Source organism: Balaenoptera acutorostrata, chromosome 9 (assembly GCF_949987535.1).
Source record: "Balaenoptera acutorostrata chromosome 9, mBalAcu1.1, whole genome shotgun sequence".
Classification (NCBI taxonomy): domain Eukaryota; kingdom Metazoa; phylum Chordata; class Mammalia; order Artiodactyla; family Balaenopteridae; genus Balaenoptera; species Balaenoptera acutorostrata.
This window is the reverse complement of record NC_080072.1, coordinates 14849659-14864986: the sequence shown is the minus strand read 5'-3', so window position 1 is coordinate 14864986 and position 15328 is coordinate 14849659. Positions and strand designations below refer to the sequence as shown.

Here is a 15328-nt window from a genome sequence, read left to right as displayed (position 1 = left end):
GTTTGAGCCCCAGTCCGGGAAGATCCCACATGTCGCGGACTAACTAAGCCCGTGGGCCACAACTACTGAGCCTGTACTCTAGAGCCCACGAGCCACAACTACTGAGCCCGCATGCCACAACTACTGAAGCCCACACACCTAGAGCCCGTGCTCCGCAACAAGAAGCCATGGCAATGAGAAGCCCCCGCAAGGCAACGAAGAGTTGCCCCCACCTGCCGCAACTAGAGAAAGCCAGCATGCAGCAACGAAGACCCACGCAGCCAAAATTAAATAATTTAAAACAAAAAAAACATAGAAACCTAATGAGAGCTTTCAATTCTAACTTTCGAGGTTCTGGGTCAAATTTTACGCTTGTAACCATGAATGTCTTCCCCAATCTTCACCTATCATAAGGGAAAAGTACAGATCAAGAGATGTCTGTTCTCAGAACACACTTGATCTTCGTAAATACTTCAGACACAAGGCCTTGTTACCTATCTGGAGAAGAAATGCAGTAACAATTTTAGTTAGGGAAGATTTAGCCCAAATTTGATTCCCCAATTGTTGAGATTTTAACAGTGAACTTCCCTAACTGGGATCACTTTAAAAGGACTAATCAGGACTTCCCTGGTGGTCCAGTATTTAAGACTCCGTGTTTCCAATGCAAGGGGTGCGGGTTCGAGCCCTAGTCGGGGAACTAAGATCCCACATGCCTCGCGGTGCAACCAAAAACAAATTTTTTTAAATGATAATAAATAAAAGGACTAATCAATGCGGTTCTATGGCAAATAACTAAAACAGTGTTTCTCCTGTATCCCTAGAAACATCATGTTGATTACATTTACCCAGTGACAATAATTACAAATGATCTATCAGAGCTCCAATTTTTACAAAGAAAGTCAACTGAAGAGTCCCCTCAGGCAATGATCTACAGGAGCAACAGAAGTTTTGTTTTTGGTTTTTTTTTAGCTATTTTAATTTTTATTTATTTATTTATTTATTTATTTATTTATTTATTTATTTATGGCTGTGTTGGGTCTTCGTCCCTGTGCAAGGGCTTTCTCCAGCTGCGGCAGGTGGGGGCCACTCTTCATCGCAGCGCGCGGGCCTCTCACTATCGCGGCCTCTCCCTCCGCGGAGTACAGGCTCAGCAATTGCGGCCCACGGGCCCAGCCGCTCCGCGGCATGTGGGATCTTCCCAGACCAGGGCTCGAACCTGCGTCCCCTGCACCGGCAGGCAGACCCCCAACCACTGCGCCACCAGGGAAGCCCCGCAACCGAAGTTTTGACAGAGAAAACTGATGTGTGAAAGCACTAATTTCAAATGAAGAGGAGGAAAGAGTGCCCTCTTTAGGATCCAGGAGTTTGACTCCCATCTTTGCTACAAGCACCTCTTTAAAAAGTCACTTCCCCTCTCTGCATCTAAGTTTTCTCATCAATTAGGAAAAGAGACAGAGACAGACAGACACTGGACTAAATAAACTCTAGGTTTTCTCCAGTTTTAAGATGCCATTTAAATAATTTTCTTTTTTTCCCTAATACCACCCTTTCAAGGCCACAGGGACCCTGCTGCAAGAAACCCCAACACCCTCATTTTCTCCTGCTAAGTCCTGGGCTATCAGACCCCAAAAGAAGCTTCTCATGGTGAAGCAAAGGGCCTGCCATCCAAGTTATAAACTGTAACCTGGAGTCAGACTATATAGAGACAGTCACCTTCCACTGCCAAGAGGCAAAAGGAGATAAACTGTGCATCACTGTTCAGCAACATGGAGCTACACTGAAATACACACTTTTGTTTCATATTCTCACTATCTGAAAACACTATAGATTATATCAGCAACACCAAGGATCAAAACATGCCTCCTTAGTCCATCTCCTACTACAAGGCTGAAGAATAAACCCCCTCCCTTCAAGTAGACGTGCACACACACAGTAAGGACACCTTCTCTTCCCTGCCAGCCTAGCCCAACAGTGACACCTGCTGGGGAAATCCAAGCAAGGCCGCTCATCTGCCAGAGAACACTGGACCTTCAGAAGGTGGTAGAAGATGCCGATTAACACAAGTATATATTAGTGATTTATACCAGAATGCAGCCCCTCAGTTTATGAGGAAGTGGTGGCCCTTCTTTAATGGGTGTGCACTTAGAATATTTTACAAGATACCTCATTTTTGAGTAGGCTGTAAACCCTCATGGTACACCTCATTCAAGCTCATCTGAAAAGCAACTCCATAAATAATGTAACCACTGGATTAATATACTATTTTACAATGAGAACTGTGCATTTGTATATTTTAAAATTTTAAAAACGTGTGTGTGTGTATATATATATATATATATATATATATATATATATATATAATTGTTTACAGCAAGATGACAAGGGACTTCATTTTCTACAACATAACATTTCTAAATGCTTGAACTTTTTTATTTAAACCACAAACACATACTACTTTTTGCCTACAAAAAATTCTGATAGATCCTTAATAGTTTCTGGGTTTTAAGTGGCCTACTTTATTAAGAAGTGACTATTAATATATTAGTCACACGTGGCTATCTACATTTAAATTAGTTAAAATTTAAATGTAGTTCCTCAGATCACACTAGCCACATTTCAAATGCTCAATAGCCACATGCGGCTGGTAGCTACTATACTAGATGGCACAGATACAGAACATTTTATTAGACAGAATTGCTCTAGAGAAACATACTGGAGTATTTTCAGACAAAATTATATGATGTCTAGGTGGGTGGGAGTGGGTAAGGGATACAGACGAGTGCTGAAAATTTTTGAAGCCAGCTGATAGGTATATGGGAGTTCATTTACACTACTTTTCTTTTAATTTTTATATGTTTGAAGATTTCCATAACAAAAAGTTAAAAGAAAAGAAAAACATAAAAATGGTTCACCTAAAAATGAGATTATCACTTTAAGAAATACACCATGGGGACTTCCCTGGTGGCACAGTGGTTAAGAATCCACGTGCCAATGCAGGGGACACAGGTTCAAGCCCTGGTCCAGGAAGATCCCACATGCCACAGAGCAACTAAGCCCGTGTGCCACGACTACTGAGCCCGCATGCCACAACTACTGAAGCCCACGCGCCTAGAGCCCGTGCTCTGCAACGAGAAGCCACCACAATGAGAAGCCCGTGCGCCGCAACGAAGAGTAGCCCCCCCTTGCCTCAACTAGAGAAAGCCCACACGCAGCAACAAAGACCCAACGCAGCCAAAAATTAATTAATTAAAAAAAAAAAAGAAAAAAGAAATACACCATGGAGGGCAGCCTAGAAAAATCTTTAGTCATGCACACTGGAGTTCAAATCCCCACTCAGCAACCTACTGTGTGACCTTTAACAAGAAACTTGACTTCTCTGAGCCACTCTTTCCTCAACTGGAAGATGGGAAATTTCATACCTGCCTTGCACAGAGTTACTGTGGAAATTAGAAATAATTAAGGCAAAGCTAGAACACAGTAGTAGGCTCTCAGTAATTGGTATCTCTAATTATTATCAAACAACAGAGTGTGTTTTAAACAACTCAGGTATTTCTCAGAACAGTAACCCATGAAGAGGTCCTGCTAGAACAGAACGGACAGAGGCTGACCACAAACCCACTGATGCTAGTGAAACAGGCACTGGTAGGCTTTTAGAGCAATAACTGAAGACAGTCCTTTATGGCTACCTTTAATAAACTTTTTGAATGCCTACTGTATGTCAGGCACTATGCTTGCTACTGTCTCACCTCTCTTGACAAAAAGGAAGAACAGAGTCTCAGGCTCCTGATATGGGTCATTATGCAAGGCAAAGTATTCCAAAGCTGGGAATTTAGATGTTAATCCAGAACTGGCCTCAATCAAATGGGCAGAGTAACAATCTCAGCTACCTCGTCTATCTTTCATATCTGACCAAGTCTCCCTGTGTTCACGTTACCGCCCTTAAGTAACTTCTTACTATCCTGAATTCATCATGCCCTTTCCTCCCTTAGCATGTGCTATATCCCCAAAATAAAAAGGTCTTTCCCTTTCCAAATCCTACCCATCTTTCAAGACTTATTCTTGTAAAGCCTTCTTTGATGATCCTTCCCTTTCTCTGAAATTAGACTACATTTAATCTCAGTCCCATACAATGAAGCATTCGGCTCCTTTACATTTTTTATGTAATTACATGTAAATAAGTCTTGCCTCTACAACAACACTGTATACTGCCAGTGGGCAAAGACCAGGTATTATACTTCTTTTGTACTCCTGACAGTGCCTAGCCCAGTGCTAGAAAAAAAATATAATTCAACAAATACTTATTAACTGGGTAACTCTCTAAAGCATTCTCCCAAAATAACAAGTACATTATGTGCACAATCCATATTCCCACCCTTGCTAGAAGCTTATGTCAGAGAAATTTCAGATGCTTCAACAGAGGATGTAATGCAGAGCAATATGCTGTTTGGATCCAACAGGCATATTCTGGGAGTTGGTGATTATGCTAGATTTGACCTTTACAGAATTACAGAAAGAAGTCCCTAATAAATCAAGATAGATGCGCACACAGCCATACACGGAACATGTGGTGGGCGATCAGCTACACCCACTCTGTTTCTTCCATGAAAGAGTTGCCTGGGATGCCAATCCAAGTATGGAGAGGCCTTCCTTCTATGAATTTCTTCTTCTCCACCTTGAGGTGAATGTCCATCTGGAAGATCTACTCAAAGAATCTTAACTAAGCAACTAACTTGCTGTCCAAAAAATATATACCTCTAAAAAAAAAAAATTTTCCTTGACATATATACGTACTATTTTCTTTTCCTTCTGTCAAGTTGCAATGTTCCAAAAGATATGGTTTAAGAATTTGTCCAAAGCAACACAATCAAAGACCCAATACACTAATCTGTCCCAAGCAGGGTTCTCTTTTACTACTTTTTCCTAGTCTCTCTGGGACATTTTGTTGTTTCACAATAACCAGTCCTGCACATACAATCCTTGGAGAAGGCCAAAAAGCAGAGCAGAGGAAGTCAACGGTTTTACCTCCTCATGCCTCTCTAACCTCATCTACAACTCTCCTCCAAGGCTAAACGTCACATGAGCTTAGCCAGAAAAGGAGCAAGCAGTCACCTGACTCACACTGCCAGGCCTTATCCTCTTTCCGCCACCACAGCAAGATTTTCCAAGAAGATGCAATGGAAGCTAGGGAGATCAGAACCAGATGCATGATGCATGGATCCCAGACGCTCCAGATCCAGCCACAACACCCACAGGACTGAAGGAAGAGATATCAGTAGGAAAGTAAGGGATACAGGAGAAGACAGGAAAGCATCTGCTCACCTCCTGAGTGAATCTTCCTCGGAGCTTTCCTCAGCCATATCCTGATGTAAGGCCTCCTGCGACACAGTTCCAGATCTGCTGGACTGGGTGTAAATTCGTTCCCAGTGGCCTGTCTCCTGGTTGAAGGCCACCCCCACAGTCCTCTCCTCCTGCGGGCTAGCAGAGCTGCTCAACTCCAGCCTGCTGGAGCTCGGTGTTTGGCCCTCAGTCCGCTCGAGAGGTGGCAACTGGCTGCCACTCGAGGGCATGCCCTCAAAGGTACTGGGGACCTGCCAGGAGGAGCTGGCTTCGCCAGAGGAGTAGTTGGGTGCGCTTCTTTCCCAGCGCAGGGTATCGTTGTTGAAGGTCAGGAGATTGTGGCAAGCGCGGCAGCGGTTCAGGTGGCCACGCGACAGGTTGGAGTTGTTCTCGCTGCTGTGTGGGGTGGGCTGGTGGGAGGGGCCTGGCCTCTCGGATTCAATGTTATTGTTGAGCATTTCCTGGGCCTGTTGGGCCTGGGGTGCTTCCCCACTCAGGCTCTGGTCCAGCTCCTGAAGCCGGTCATACTCCAAAAAGAAGCGTCTCAGGTCACATTGAAGCTCATGGCGAATGCTGCCCGAGTTGTTTTGGCTGGAGCCATTCCCTCCATCTGACTCAGCTGCCAACCCTGAAGCTGGAAAACCCCTCCCTTCTGTGGCTGAAGTGTACACAGATGCTTGAGAGCCACCTTCCTGCTGTCTCAGCACAGACAGCAAACTCACCGAAGAGGCACTGGTCCTGGGCGGGGGCATGGATTCCGCCTCAGAGCGGGAGTTCAGACTGAGCACTGTCCGGGTCCACTCAGATCCTGTCAGCCCAGGAGCGATTTCTCGGTGATACCTAGAAGGGTGGCTAGACAGAGGGCCTCCCAAAGAGCGACGGGTGGGACCCAGACTGAGGTTGCGGAGCGTGTTGCCGGCAGTGCTGCTCTGGACTGTACTGAAGGCAGACGGCCGGTTCAGGAGGCCCTGGTCCTGCTGCGCTGATGAGGCCTGCTCCAGGGGATGGAAGGGCTCGGTCTGTACAAAAGAAAAGGAAGGGGTAGTAGCCCTGGCAGGAGCAGGGGGGACACTGTCCTGGTGTGGCAAGAGGGAAGGAACTCGAGTGCCAGAGCAGCGGCTGCAAAGGCACAGGATCCCAAGGTGCTGGCAGCACTCGGCTGTGGGGTAACTGACCCGCTGTCGGAGCCGGATGTAAGCGGAAGTCCTGGGACGCTCCGTGGAGGGCTGAGGGGGAGGCGGTGGGGGTGAGGGGGTGGCAGAATCTTGCACTGTGCTTTGCTCTCCCACCTGGATGCCAGAGGAGCGGGAGGACAGCATGTGCAGGAAATTGTGGAGGAGAGGCGTCCGGCGCACTGGCTGTGACTGCAGGAGGGCACGCTGACGGTAATGCGATAGTTCTGTTCCGTCTATGGGGATCTCTGGTTCGTCATCACCCTGCAACGTGGACCAAGGTGGGGCGGGGGCAGAGCCAGGCAGTTAGGTAGAACTTGCAGGTAGATCAAGAAAAACTACTGATAATCATCCAAGGAAAACCTTTCTAGAGAGGCAACAACTCCATCCTTGAAGTACTGAGAATTAACTGGTTCCAGATTCAGAATCATCATATGGTATTAAATTATTCACTTCCAATTAGCAACACTTCTGAACGAGTACAGCTGGCAAACCAACTCTGTTACAAAAGGCATTTCCAGACATGGAGGCAGTAAGGGGAAGCAAACTGTCAACCAGCCAGAGGCACATGAATGACAAGTTATCCAACACAGCCTGGTTACTTCTACTGGGACGATCACTCAGGGGTTTCAGAATGGACTCCCCTGTCACGATATGGCTATAACTTTGAATACAGTCTGAAGCTAGTTTTTAATCTTGACTGGAAAGAAACACTTGGACATTGAAAATTGAAGTCCAATATAATCAGAATTAGAGCACTAGTTGAGAAAATAACCCACAGTTTAGACAGAGTTGGAACTGCTGACTAACTTACCTGCTGATTAGAGGGGTTAACAATTGCTGTGAGTAAGTAGTGTCCAAGAGGATCAAATCTCACCAGACTGAAAGCACAGAAGAAAGGGACAGAGACACAGAGAGAGAAATTATCTTAACTGAGAAGAGGACACCTGTGAGAAAACGTCTGGAAATCATTACTGACAACTGTGGGATCACCGAGGTATCCACTTAATGTTACAGACTTCCAAAACTTTCAAACAGATTAAAATAATAAAGCTCAATACTTCTTACATCTTCACACTTGGCAGAATAAGGGAATACATATTGCAAAAATAATTTCAAAAAACACCTGGGCTTCCATCCCAGGAAGCAGCTACATTAAGCACACAGCTGCTCATGTCTAAGAGCCCATCATAATAGTAAAGCAGAGAATGCTCCCATACTCTGCCACAGGTTCAGGTCTCCCCTCACACAGCAGCTACACTGGCAAGAAGCATGAGTGCTGGTGACAAGGAATAGTCTCAGCATCAAGTGACATAGCTGAGGCTAGAAAATTAGCTAATATCCAACTGCGATACCAAGAGGACCAAAGGAAAACAATGCATTGACTTTAATTCAGGCAATATGTGCGCTGATTTTGATGGCTAAATATGTAAATATCTACTAGCAGATTGGATACATATCTACATCTCCACTTTCCATTTCCAGAAAACCAGGGATAAGCAATTTACCCACCAAGCTACCCACCACCTGAATACTTTTAAGGATTATAAAAAAAAAAAAAAAAGGCTTTATACCAAACCAGATAGCTTTGAACCTAAAACAGATTCTAACAGCCATAGTCTACAGAGACCAGAAGATGAGGCCAATAAGGAACAGCTGAAATGAACAATATGAACTGCTTCCTGGCTGATTAGCCAGCTGCTTTAAAAGTAGGAAGACCCATAGGGATAACACCCTGCCCTGAGCAGGGATAATACGGAGATAATAATCTGTCTCCTGAGGTGAAAGCACAGGTAAATGCTCTCTGCCATGTTAATCCTACACCAGACGTTGCTGGTGGGCAATGCACTCACCGGACCCGTTCCATCTCACTAGCTGTCTTCACCACAGCAAAAGGCTCCCGTCGACTCCAATCCCAGAAGTGGATCTCATTGGCAGTGGCAATCAGCAAGAGCTGAGCCGTAGGGTGGAAAGCCAGAGAGGCAATGGCATTGTTGCTATCTGTAAACCAGCTTTCACTGCCACCCTATGAATGAACAAATCCCAGACATTCTTAGGTTACAAGCTGCCGGCAGACTGAGATGTCAATTTCAAAAAAAAAAAAAAAAGGGTCCATTTAACATAAAACGACTACTTGTAGGGCCTACTTTAAGTATGTCCTCTGAAAACGACGTACAAAACCAGTGATCTGGCAGTGTCACCAACTTTATCAGAAAAACATTACTGTCAGCTCAGTTTTGTCATCTACAATCCATAAGCAATGAGCACCCGCACAGCTCCTGTTTCTGTAGCCTGTGAAAACTCAAGCTTGGTGCATGACATGGTGCACAACAACCCACTAGCCAGTCACCAGGACAAGGAGCACACTGCTTTGACGATCATGATCAGAATACAGTACAATCCTTGATCTAAAACAAGAGAAATCCATCCTGAAGACGTCTTAGAGTGTCCTGTACTATGTCACAATGGGCAGACAGTTAAATAGGGTGTTCATCTTAGAATGGAGGGCTGTCGGCTAGACTCCCTATCAGTAAGTAGGCAATGATTACTGAGTAAGTACTCAGATATAGTTCTAAGAACCTGGCTAGTCTCTCCTCCAGCGTTAAGAACCCAAGGGTAAACAAGTCTCTGCATTTAGAATACCAAAGAAAAGGAAACACTTACGTGTAAATCCCAAATCCTAACCTCCCCATCTAGGCAGCCAGAAGCAATAAGGCCTGAGATGGTGGGATGAAAAGTGACACACCATGGAGTGCGGCGGTGTCCAATCAGAGAGTGAACACACTTGCCTGTCTTCACCTCCGTGATATAGATATTATGGTTTACATGGGTGGAGGCCAAGAGAGTCCTAGGGAATCAAAGAGGAGGAAGTAAATGTGAAGCATGTGGGAGGGTAACAAACTTTATCAGCTTTGGACAAAAAATGAAAATTGATACTTATTCCCCATCCCAACATGAAAAAAACTACGCCTTGGGCATTACAAACAACAGAAACATTCTCATCTTTAAAAGCTTTTGGCTTCTCCATTCTGTCCCCAGATGACACATAACCCCTTCAGAGAATATTTTTTCCAGCAGGGAAAACTATCACACTATTGGTGGCCTATATCACACAGGCAAAGGATTCTTATTGAGAAACTTTCCAAGTTTTGATCCTCGACGTTCATAGATTCCTTTGCTTATTCCCATTATTTTTATGGTTAGCACTGCTCATCTACTTTCTTTCCCTTTCTGATAACACTGGCAAAGCTCTGTTCATTCAGTGCTTCAAAGAGCCTTTAGGGATTTGACTTGGAAGATCAAGCTAGGCCAAATACGAGAAAGCAATGCTGTCACAAGTCTCAGGTAAAGTTTAGGTAAGGACTAGGTACCTGTCTGGGCTGAAGGCCAATAAAAAGGTAGAGCGTGGACTATCCGGCAGTTCTACTCTCTGAGAAACAAACAAACAAAAGTTAAAATACATTATTTATAAACTATGGCTCACTCTATCTCAAAAGCACCAAACCATTCTAGACTAGTATTTACAGTGTAAGCTTAAAAACTGGAGACAATGATCAAGCTACAAATTGACAGAGATAAATCTAAATTACGTTCAGGATAAATATCTAGCTCTAAAGAAAAATGATATTTCTAGCCCATTATGCTTCCAAATTTATTAAAACCTCCGCCCCACAAAAAACCAAGTTAGATTTATCAATTCTCCTACACAAAATAAATTGTACCCCAACTCTATGTCATTAACCCATTCTAAGGCCCCATTCTACCGTCACCACTACAACTCCTATGTGAAAAACACCCATTTTTCTCACCTTGCCCTCCCATTTCATCCACCGGGTTTTATCTTCCACCAGCTCCTGCAGAAGTCGCTGAGCTCCAAAGGTCCGAGTGCCCCGTTCTCGCCCCCAGAGTATCCGGACAGCATTCTTCTCTGGAACAACCTTCATGGTCCTCAGTAGCCACTGTCACACCAGGCCCGGGAAGAGAAGGAGCGAGCAATAGCTCTACACGCTGAAGCAGCTAAAATGAGGCCATTCAGGTCCTTGTAAGTTGCCTTCATGGAAATCTAAGGTATAGACATTAACGTCAAAGAACATCTATTCTGCGGTCAGAGAAGGTTCCCACTGCAAATACGATTCTAGCTCAAAGAGGAAAGTACTGTTCTTTTCATATTTAATGACACCTTCTCAGAAAAGACCCTTCTCCCAGAACTTTTCTTCCAAGAATATTTCATCCTTAAATTCCTCCCATATCCTCCATAGCTCAGCCTTATATCTAAAGAACAGACCATTGTCTAAAGGAGTTATTCTTTTTATCAGGCAGTAAGAACTTTTTTACTAACCAAAAGGTCTAAAACCCTGTCAAAAACAAAACAAATCACAACACAATACCTGCACTCTGGGGACTTCCCTGGCCATCCAGTGGTTAGGACTCCGTGCTTCCAATGCAGGGGTCACAGGGTCAATCCCTGGTCCGGGAACTAAAATCCTGCATGGCACATAGCACGGCCAAAAAAAAAAAAAAAAAATCTGCACTCCCCGCTCTGTGCCAAGCTGCTTCCCTAGTTGCTGGTAGTCCTCCTTATCACTTGGGCCTCCAAACTAAAGGACAAGTAACCGATTTTAAAAGGCTATTACTTAAGGTATGGTTCTTATGCAGCAGCTTCAATTCTATCTCCTACCTAAAAGCAAGTGCACAGAACCCCTTCGAGGTACCTTTCTCATTCTCTTTTTCTCTTCCCCACTCAAGTTCCAGAATAGAGGACAGAGGAGGAAAGAAAAGAAAAAATTTCAATTCCTTTTTCTCATCCACTGCAAGCCTTAACGGTATAAAACTGTCATAAAATAAACACAAATTCTACTAAAATGTCAACTAGCAGCAAAGTATACACATGTGCAACAATTAAAGAATTGTGGTCCCTCCAAACAATGGAATATGCAGCCCAATGAAATGGCATTTGAAAAGAATACGTATATAAACCTCATTCATTGCAACACTGTTTCTTCAACTATATTTTGAAAAAATTCAAATATACAGAAAAGTTGAAAACAGTAGAATAAATATCAACTACTCACCACTTAGACTCAAGAATTGCTAATATATTGTCAAATTTGCCTCATTTATCTCCATGGATAGAGATATATAAGGGTTGTTTTAATTTTCCTGCGAACCATTTCAGCAGGCATTGAGATACTCTAATCCTATATACCTCACTGTGCATCTAAGAATGAAGACATTTAACTTCATAACCACAATACCATTATCACACCCCTTGTCATTTGTGCCTTTAATACACCAAATACACCAAAAAGTGTCTAAAAAAAAAATCCAGAACCCAATCAAGGTTCAAGCAACGAATTTGGATGTTATGTCTCTTTAGTCTCTTTTACTCTAGAATGGCCTCCAAGTTTTATTTTGGTTGGTTCTGTTTATGCTTGTTTGTTTGTTTACAACACAAGCTTTTTAAAAAGACCAGGAGAGTTGACTTGTTGACTTGCAGTTGACAGTTACATCCTAGTTTTGTCTGGTTATTTCCTCACAGTGCCATTTAGCTTGCATCTCTATCCCTAATACTTCCTGTAAACACTGACTAGATTTAGGTTAAGAGGCTTGAGCAAAAATGCTTCTCAGGTGATGCTACTACCTACGTACCTCATCTCATAATGCAGCACATCATATTCTCAGACTGTTCCATTTAGTGAGACTTGGTAAATTACATGATCATCTGGCAAAACATGATCACTTGGTTGAGTCTGTAACAGCCAGAGCTCTCTTTATAAAGGTATATTTCCCCCTTTACAACTACTGATCTGTGGCTAACATTTGGCACCATGTGAATATGCTGTTCCTCTTCAACCTTTTGCTTAATCGTTTAGCAGTCACTGATGATTCCTTTTTAAATTATTTCATTTGGGGACTGGAATACGTTGATTTTCCAACTCCATCATTATTTCTACATTTATTAGCTGGCATTCTTCTATAAAGAACTTTCCCTTAATAACTGAAGCAGAGGGTTTCCCTGGTGGCGCAGTGGTTGAGAGTCTGCCTGCCAATGCAGGGGACACGAGTTCGAGCCCCGGTCTGGGAAGATCCCACATGCCGCGGAGCAACTGGGCCCGTGAGCCACAACTACTGAGCCTGCGCGTCTGGAGCCTGTGCTCCGCAACAAGAGAGGCCGCGATAGTGAGAGGCCCGCGCACCGCGATGAAGAGTGGCCCTCGCTCACCGCAACTAGGGAAAGCCCTCGCACAGAAACGAAGATCCAACACAGCCAAAAATAAAAAATAAATTAAAAAAAAAAAAAAAAAAAGCTTAGGGGCCCAAAAGGTCCTTTAAAAAAATAATAATCATAAAATAACTGAAGCAGAGTAAATGCTTAATTTTTTTCCCTTTAATTACTACTTCTTATTGTTTGTAATAGCAAAAATTGGGCACAACCCAAGTCTCTAAAGGGGACTAAATGACTAATCTACGGTAAGGAAGATTCTCTGGGTACTGATAGCAAGAGATCTCCAAGATACATTGTTCAGAGGAGGAAAAAGCAAGGAGCAAAACAACATATATAGTAAGGCTAACTTTTGAAAAAGAGAAAAAGTTAATGGTCACTTATTAGGGACTGAAGGGACAAGGTAAATGGAGACAAAGATAGAAGCTAGACTTCTCAGTGTTTTTGTTTTATGTCATTTTAATTTTTGAAATTACCTATTCAAAATTTATTTTTAAAATATTTAATAATGTGAAAAAAATACATGTTAAGTGAAAAAAGCAGAATAGAAAATTATATATACAGTATGATCCCAATTTTATTTTTTTTTAAATCTTTAAGAATAATGATAGAGGCACTTCCCTGGTGGCACAGTGATTAAGAATCCACCTGCCGGGCTTCCCTGGTGGCGCAGTGGTTGAGAGTCTGCCTGCTAATGCAGGGGACACGGGTTCGAGCCCTGGTCTGGGAGGATCCCACATGCCGCGGAGCGGCTGGGCCCGTGAGCCACAACTACTGAGCCTGCGTGTCTGGAGCCTGTGCCCCGCAACGGGAGGGGCTGCGATAGTGAAAGGCCCGCGCACCGCGATGAAGAGCGGTCCCTGCACCGCGATGAAGAGTGGCCCCCACTTGCCGTAACTGGAGAAAGCCCTCGCACGAACCGAAGACCCAACACAGCCAAAAATAAATAAATAAATAAATAAAGTAGCTATAAAGACGTTGTCACCCCTTTAAAAAAAAAAAAAAAAGAATATACAAGCAATATAGCCAATATTTAAAAAAAAAAAAAAAAAAAAAAAAGAATCCACCTGCCAATGCAGGGGACACGGGTTCAAGCCCTGGTCCGGGAAAATCCCACATGCCGCAGAGCAACCAAGCCCGTGTGTCACAACTACTGAGTCTGCGCTCTAGAGTCCGTGAGCCACAACTACTGAGCCCGCATGACACAACTACTGAAGCCTGTGCGCCTAGAGCCCGTGCTCCGCAACAAGAGATGCCACCGCAATGAGAAGTCCGCACACCGCAACGAAGAGTAGCCCCCGCTCACCGCAACTAGAGAAAGCCCGCGTGCAGCAATGAAGACCCAATGCAGCCAAAAATAAATAAATAAATAATTTTTTTAAAATCATAAAAAAAACGATAGAAGAGAAATATAAAAAGTATTAACCATGGTTCTCTTTGGGTGGCAGGATTATAGGTGACAATCATCAGAAAAGGCAGCGTTCTTTTCATTGTTTAAACTTAAAAAGTAATAAATGCTTATTATAAAAAGTCAAACAATAATCAGCTCTTTACACTTCATGAAAGGCTGCAATCTAAAAAGTACACAACTAGATGCATCCAAATACAGAAGGAAAAATATTTATCGCCTGTGCTGAAATGAGTTTTCTCCCTGGAATATTAAAATTTAAAAAGTCAGAAAGATTCTACAGAAAAACATAATTCCAAGTTCCTAGTCGCATACACCACAAAGTTCCCTAAGGACTGACTGAGGAACACTCTAGCCTGTATCCTTGTAGTACAGCTCCCATCCCCCAGTAGCCTACAATATAAATACTATGTACACACTGAATATGTCAACACAGTGCAGGCCAACCTCCTGCATAAACTAAGGATGAACTAACTGGAAAGAAATAATCTCCTTGGTGACCCTGACAACTCATGGTTTAAGACCAAAAGTCTGGAAGTGAAACTGCCACAAAGCTGAATAATTACTAACCAGGAAGGTGTCACAAATACAGTTACCATACCATCCATTCACCTTAACCCTTAACTGAGCCTATAATTTTTTTAGAGCCGATCATTCTTTTACCTAATATAGAGAAGTTCAGCAGAAATGAGTTTTGAGGGTTCCTTGCCCTATAGTGCAACATTAAAAGTACTTTCAGAGAAATATATTTAAACCATTTATAATCTTATAACATGTGGTGAACACAGCAGCAGTCCAATTCCTAAAAAAAGTCTGACCTTCTGACCTCGTGTAACTCAAGAGGAAGAAAATATAGGTCACAAACACTGGATGATTCAGAAAACTGTGATGAAGTCTGAAGTTCCTACAGGAATCAGAAGGACGAGGGAAGAGCTGCTACAAATACCAGTTATCAAGAAAATTCAAAAACTAAAGCTCAGGATTACTGAAGAGCTTGTCCACCAATTCTCAGAGACCTCAACACACCAACAGTTCAAACAAGAGAAAGTCTGACTGATGGCAAGAAGTCAAAGGAACTAAAACAACTGCAGAGTCTCTCTTTTGTCTGAAAAAAAAATATTTGCTCTGTTTCTTTAAAAGGATAAGGGGCCTTCTCCTGATACACTCCTTACAGCCACCTGAGAAGAAATTTTACTTTGTTCTCCATAA

At 43.2% G+C, this 15328-nt stretch overlaps 1 protein-coding gene across 12 annotated transcripts in view; it reads right to left on the bottom strand.

Annotated features, from left to right (window-relative positions):
• The window catches only part of AMBRA1 (autophagy and beclin 1 regulator 1), a 184225-nt gene that overhangs the window by 138773 nt on the left and 30124 nt on the right, over positions 1–15328 (bottom strand). For 7 of the 12 annotated variants that reach the window (XM_057552760.1, XM_057552759.1, XM_057552766.1 and 4 more), the window contains 6 exons: positions 10298–10551; positions 9860–9918; positions 9153–9336; positions 8342–8514; positions 7303–7369; positions 5299–6752 (listed from right to left, as the gene is read on the bottom strand). In XM_057552760.1, coding sequence (XP_057408743.1) covers positions 5299–6752; positions 7303–7369; positions 8342–8514; positions 9153–9336; positions 9860–9918; positions 10298–10432 — 2072 coding nt within the window. In that variant the 5' untranslated portion in view covers positions 10433–10551. Of the gene's footprint in view, positions 1–5298; positions 6753–7302; positions 7370–8341; positions 8515–9152; positions 9337–9859; positions 9919–10297; positions 10552–10876; positions 10974–15328 lie in introns of all 12 variants that reach the window. The other 5 variants (XM_057552767.1, XM_057552768.1, XM_057552764.1 and 2 more) reach the window with 3 other exon arrangements.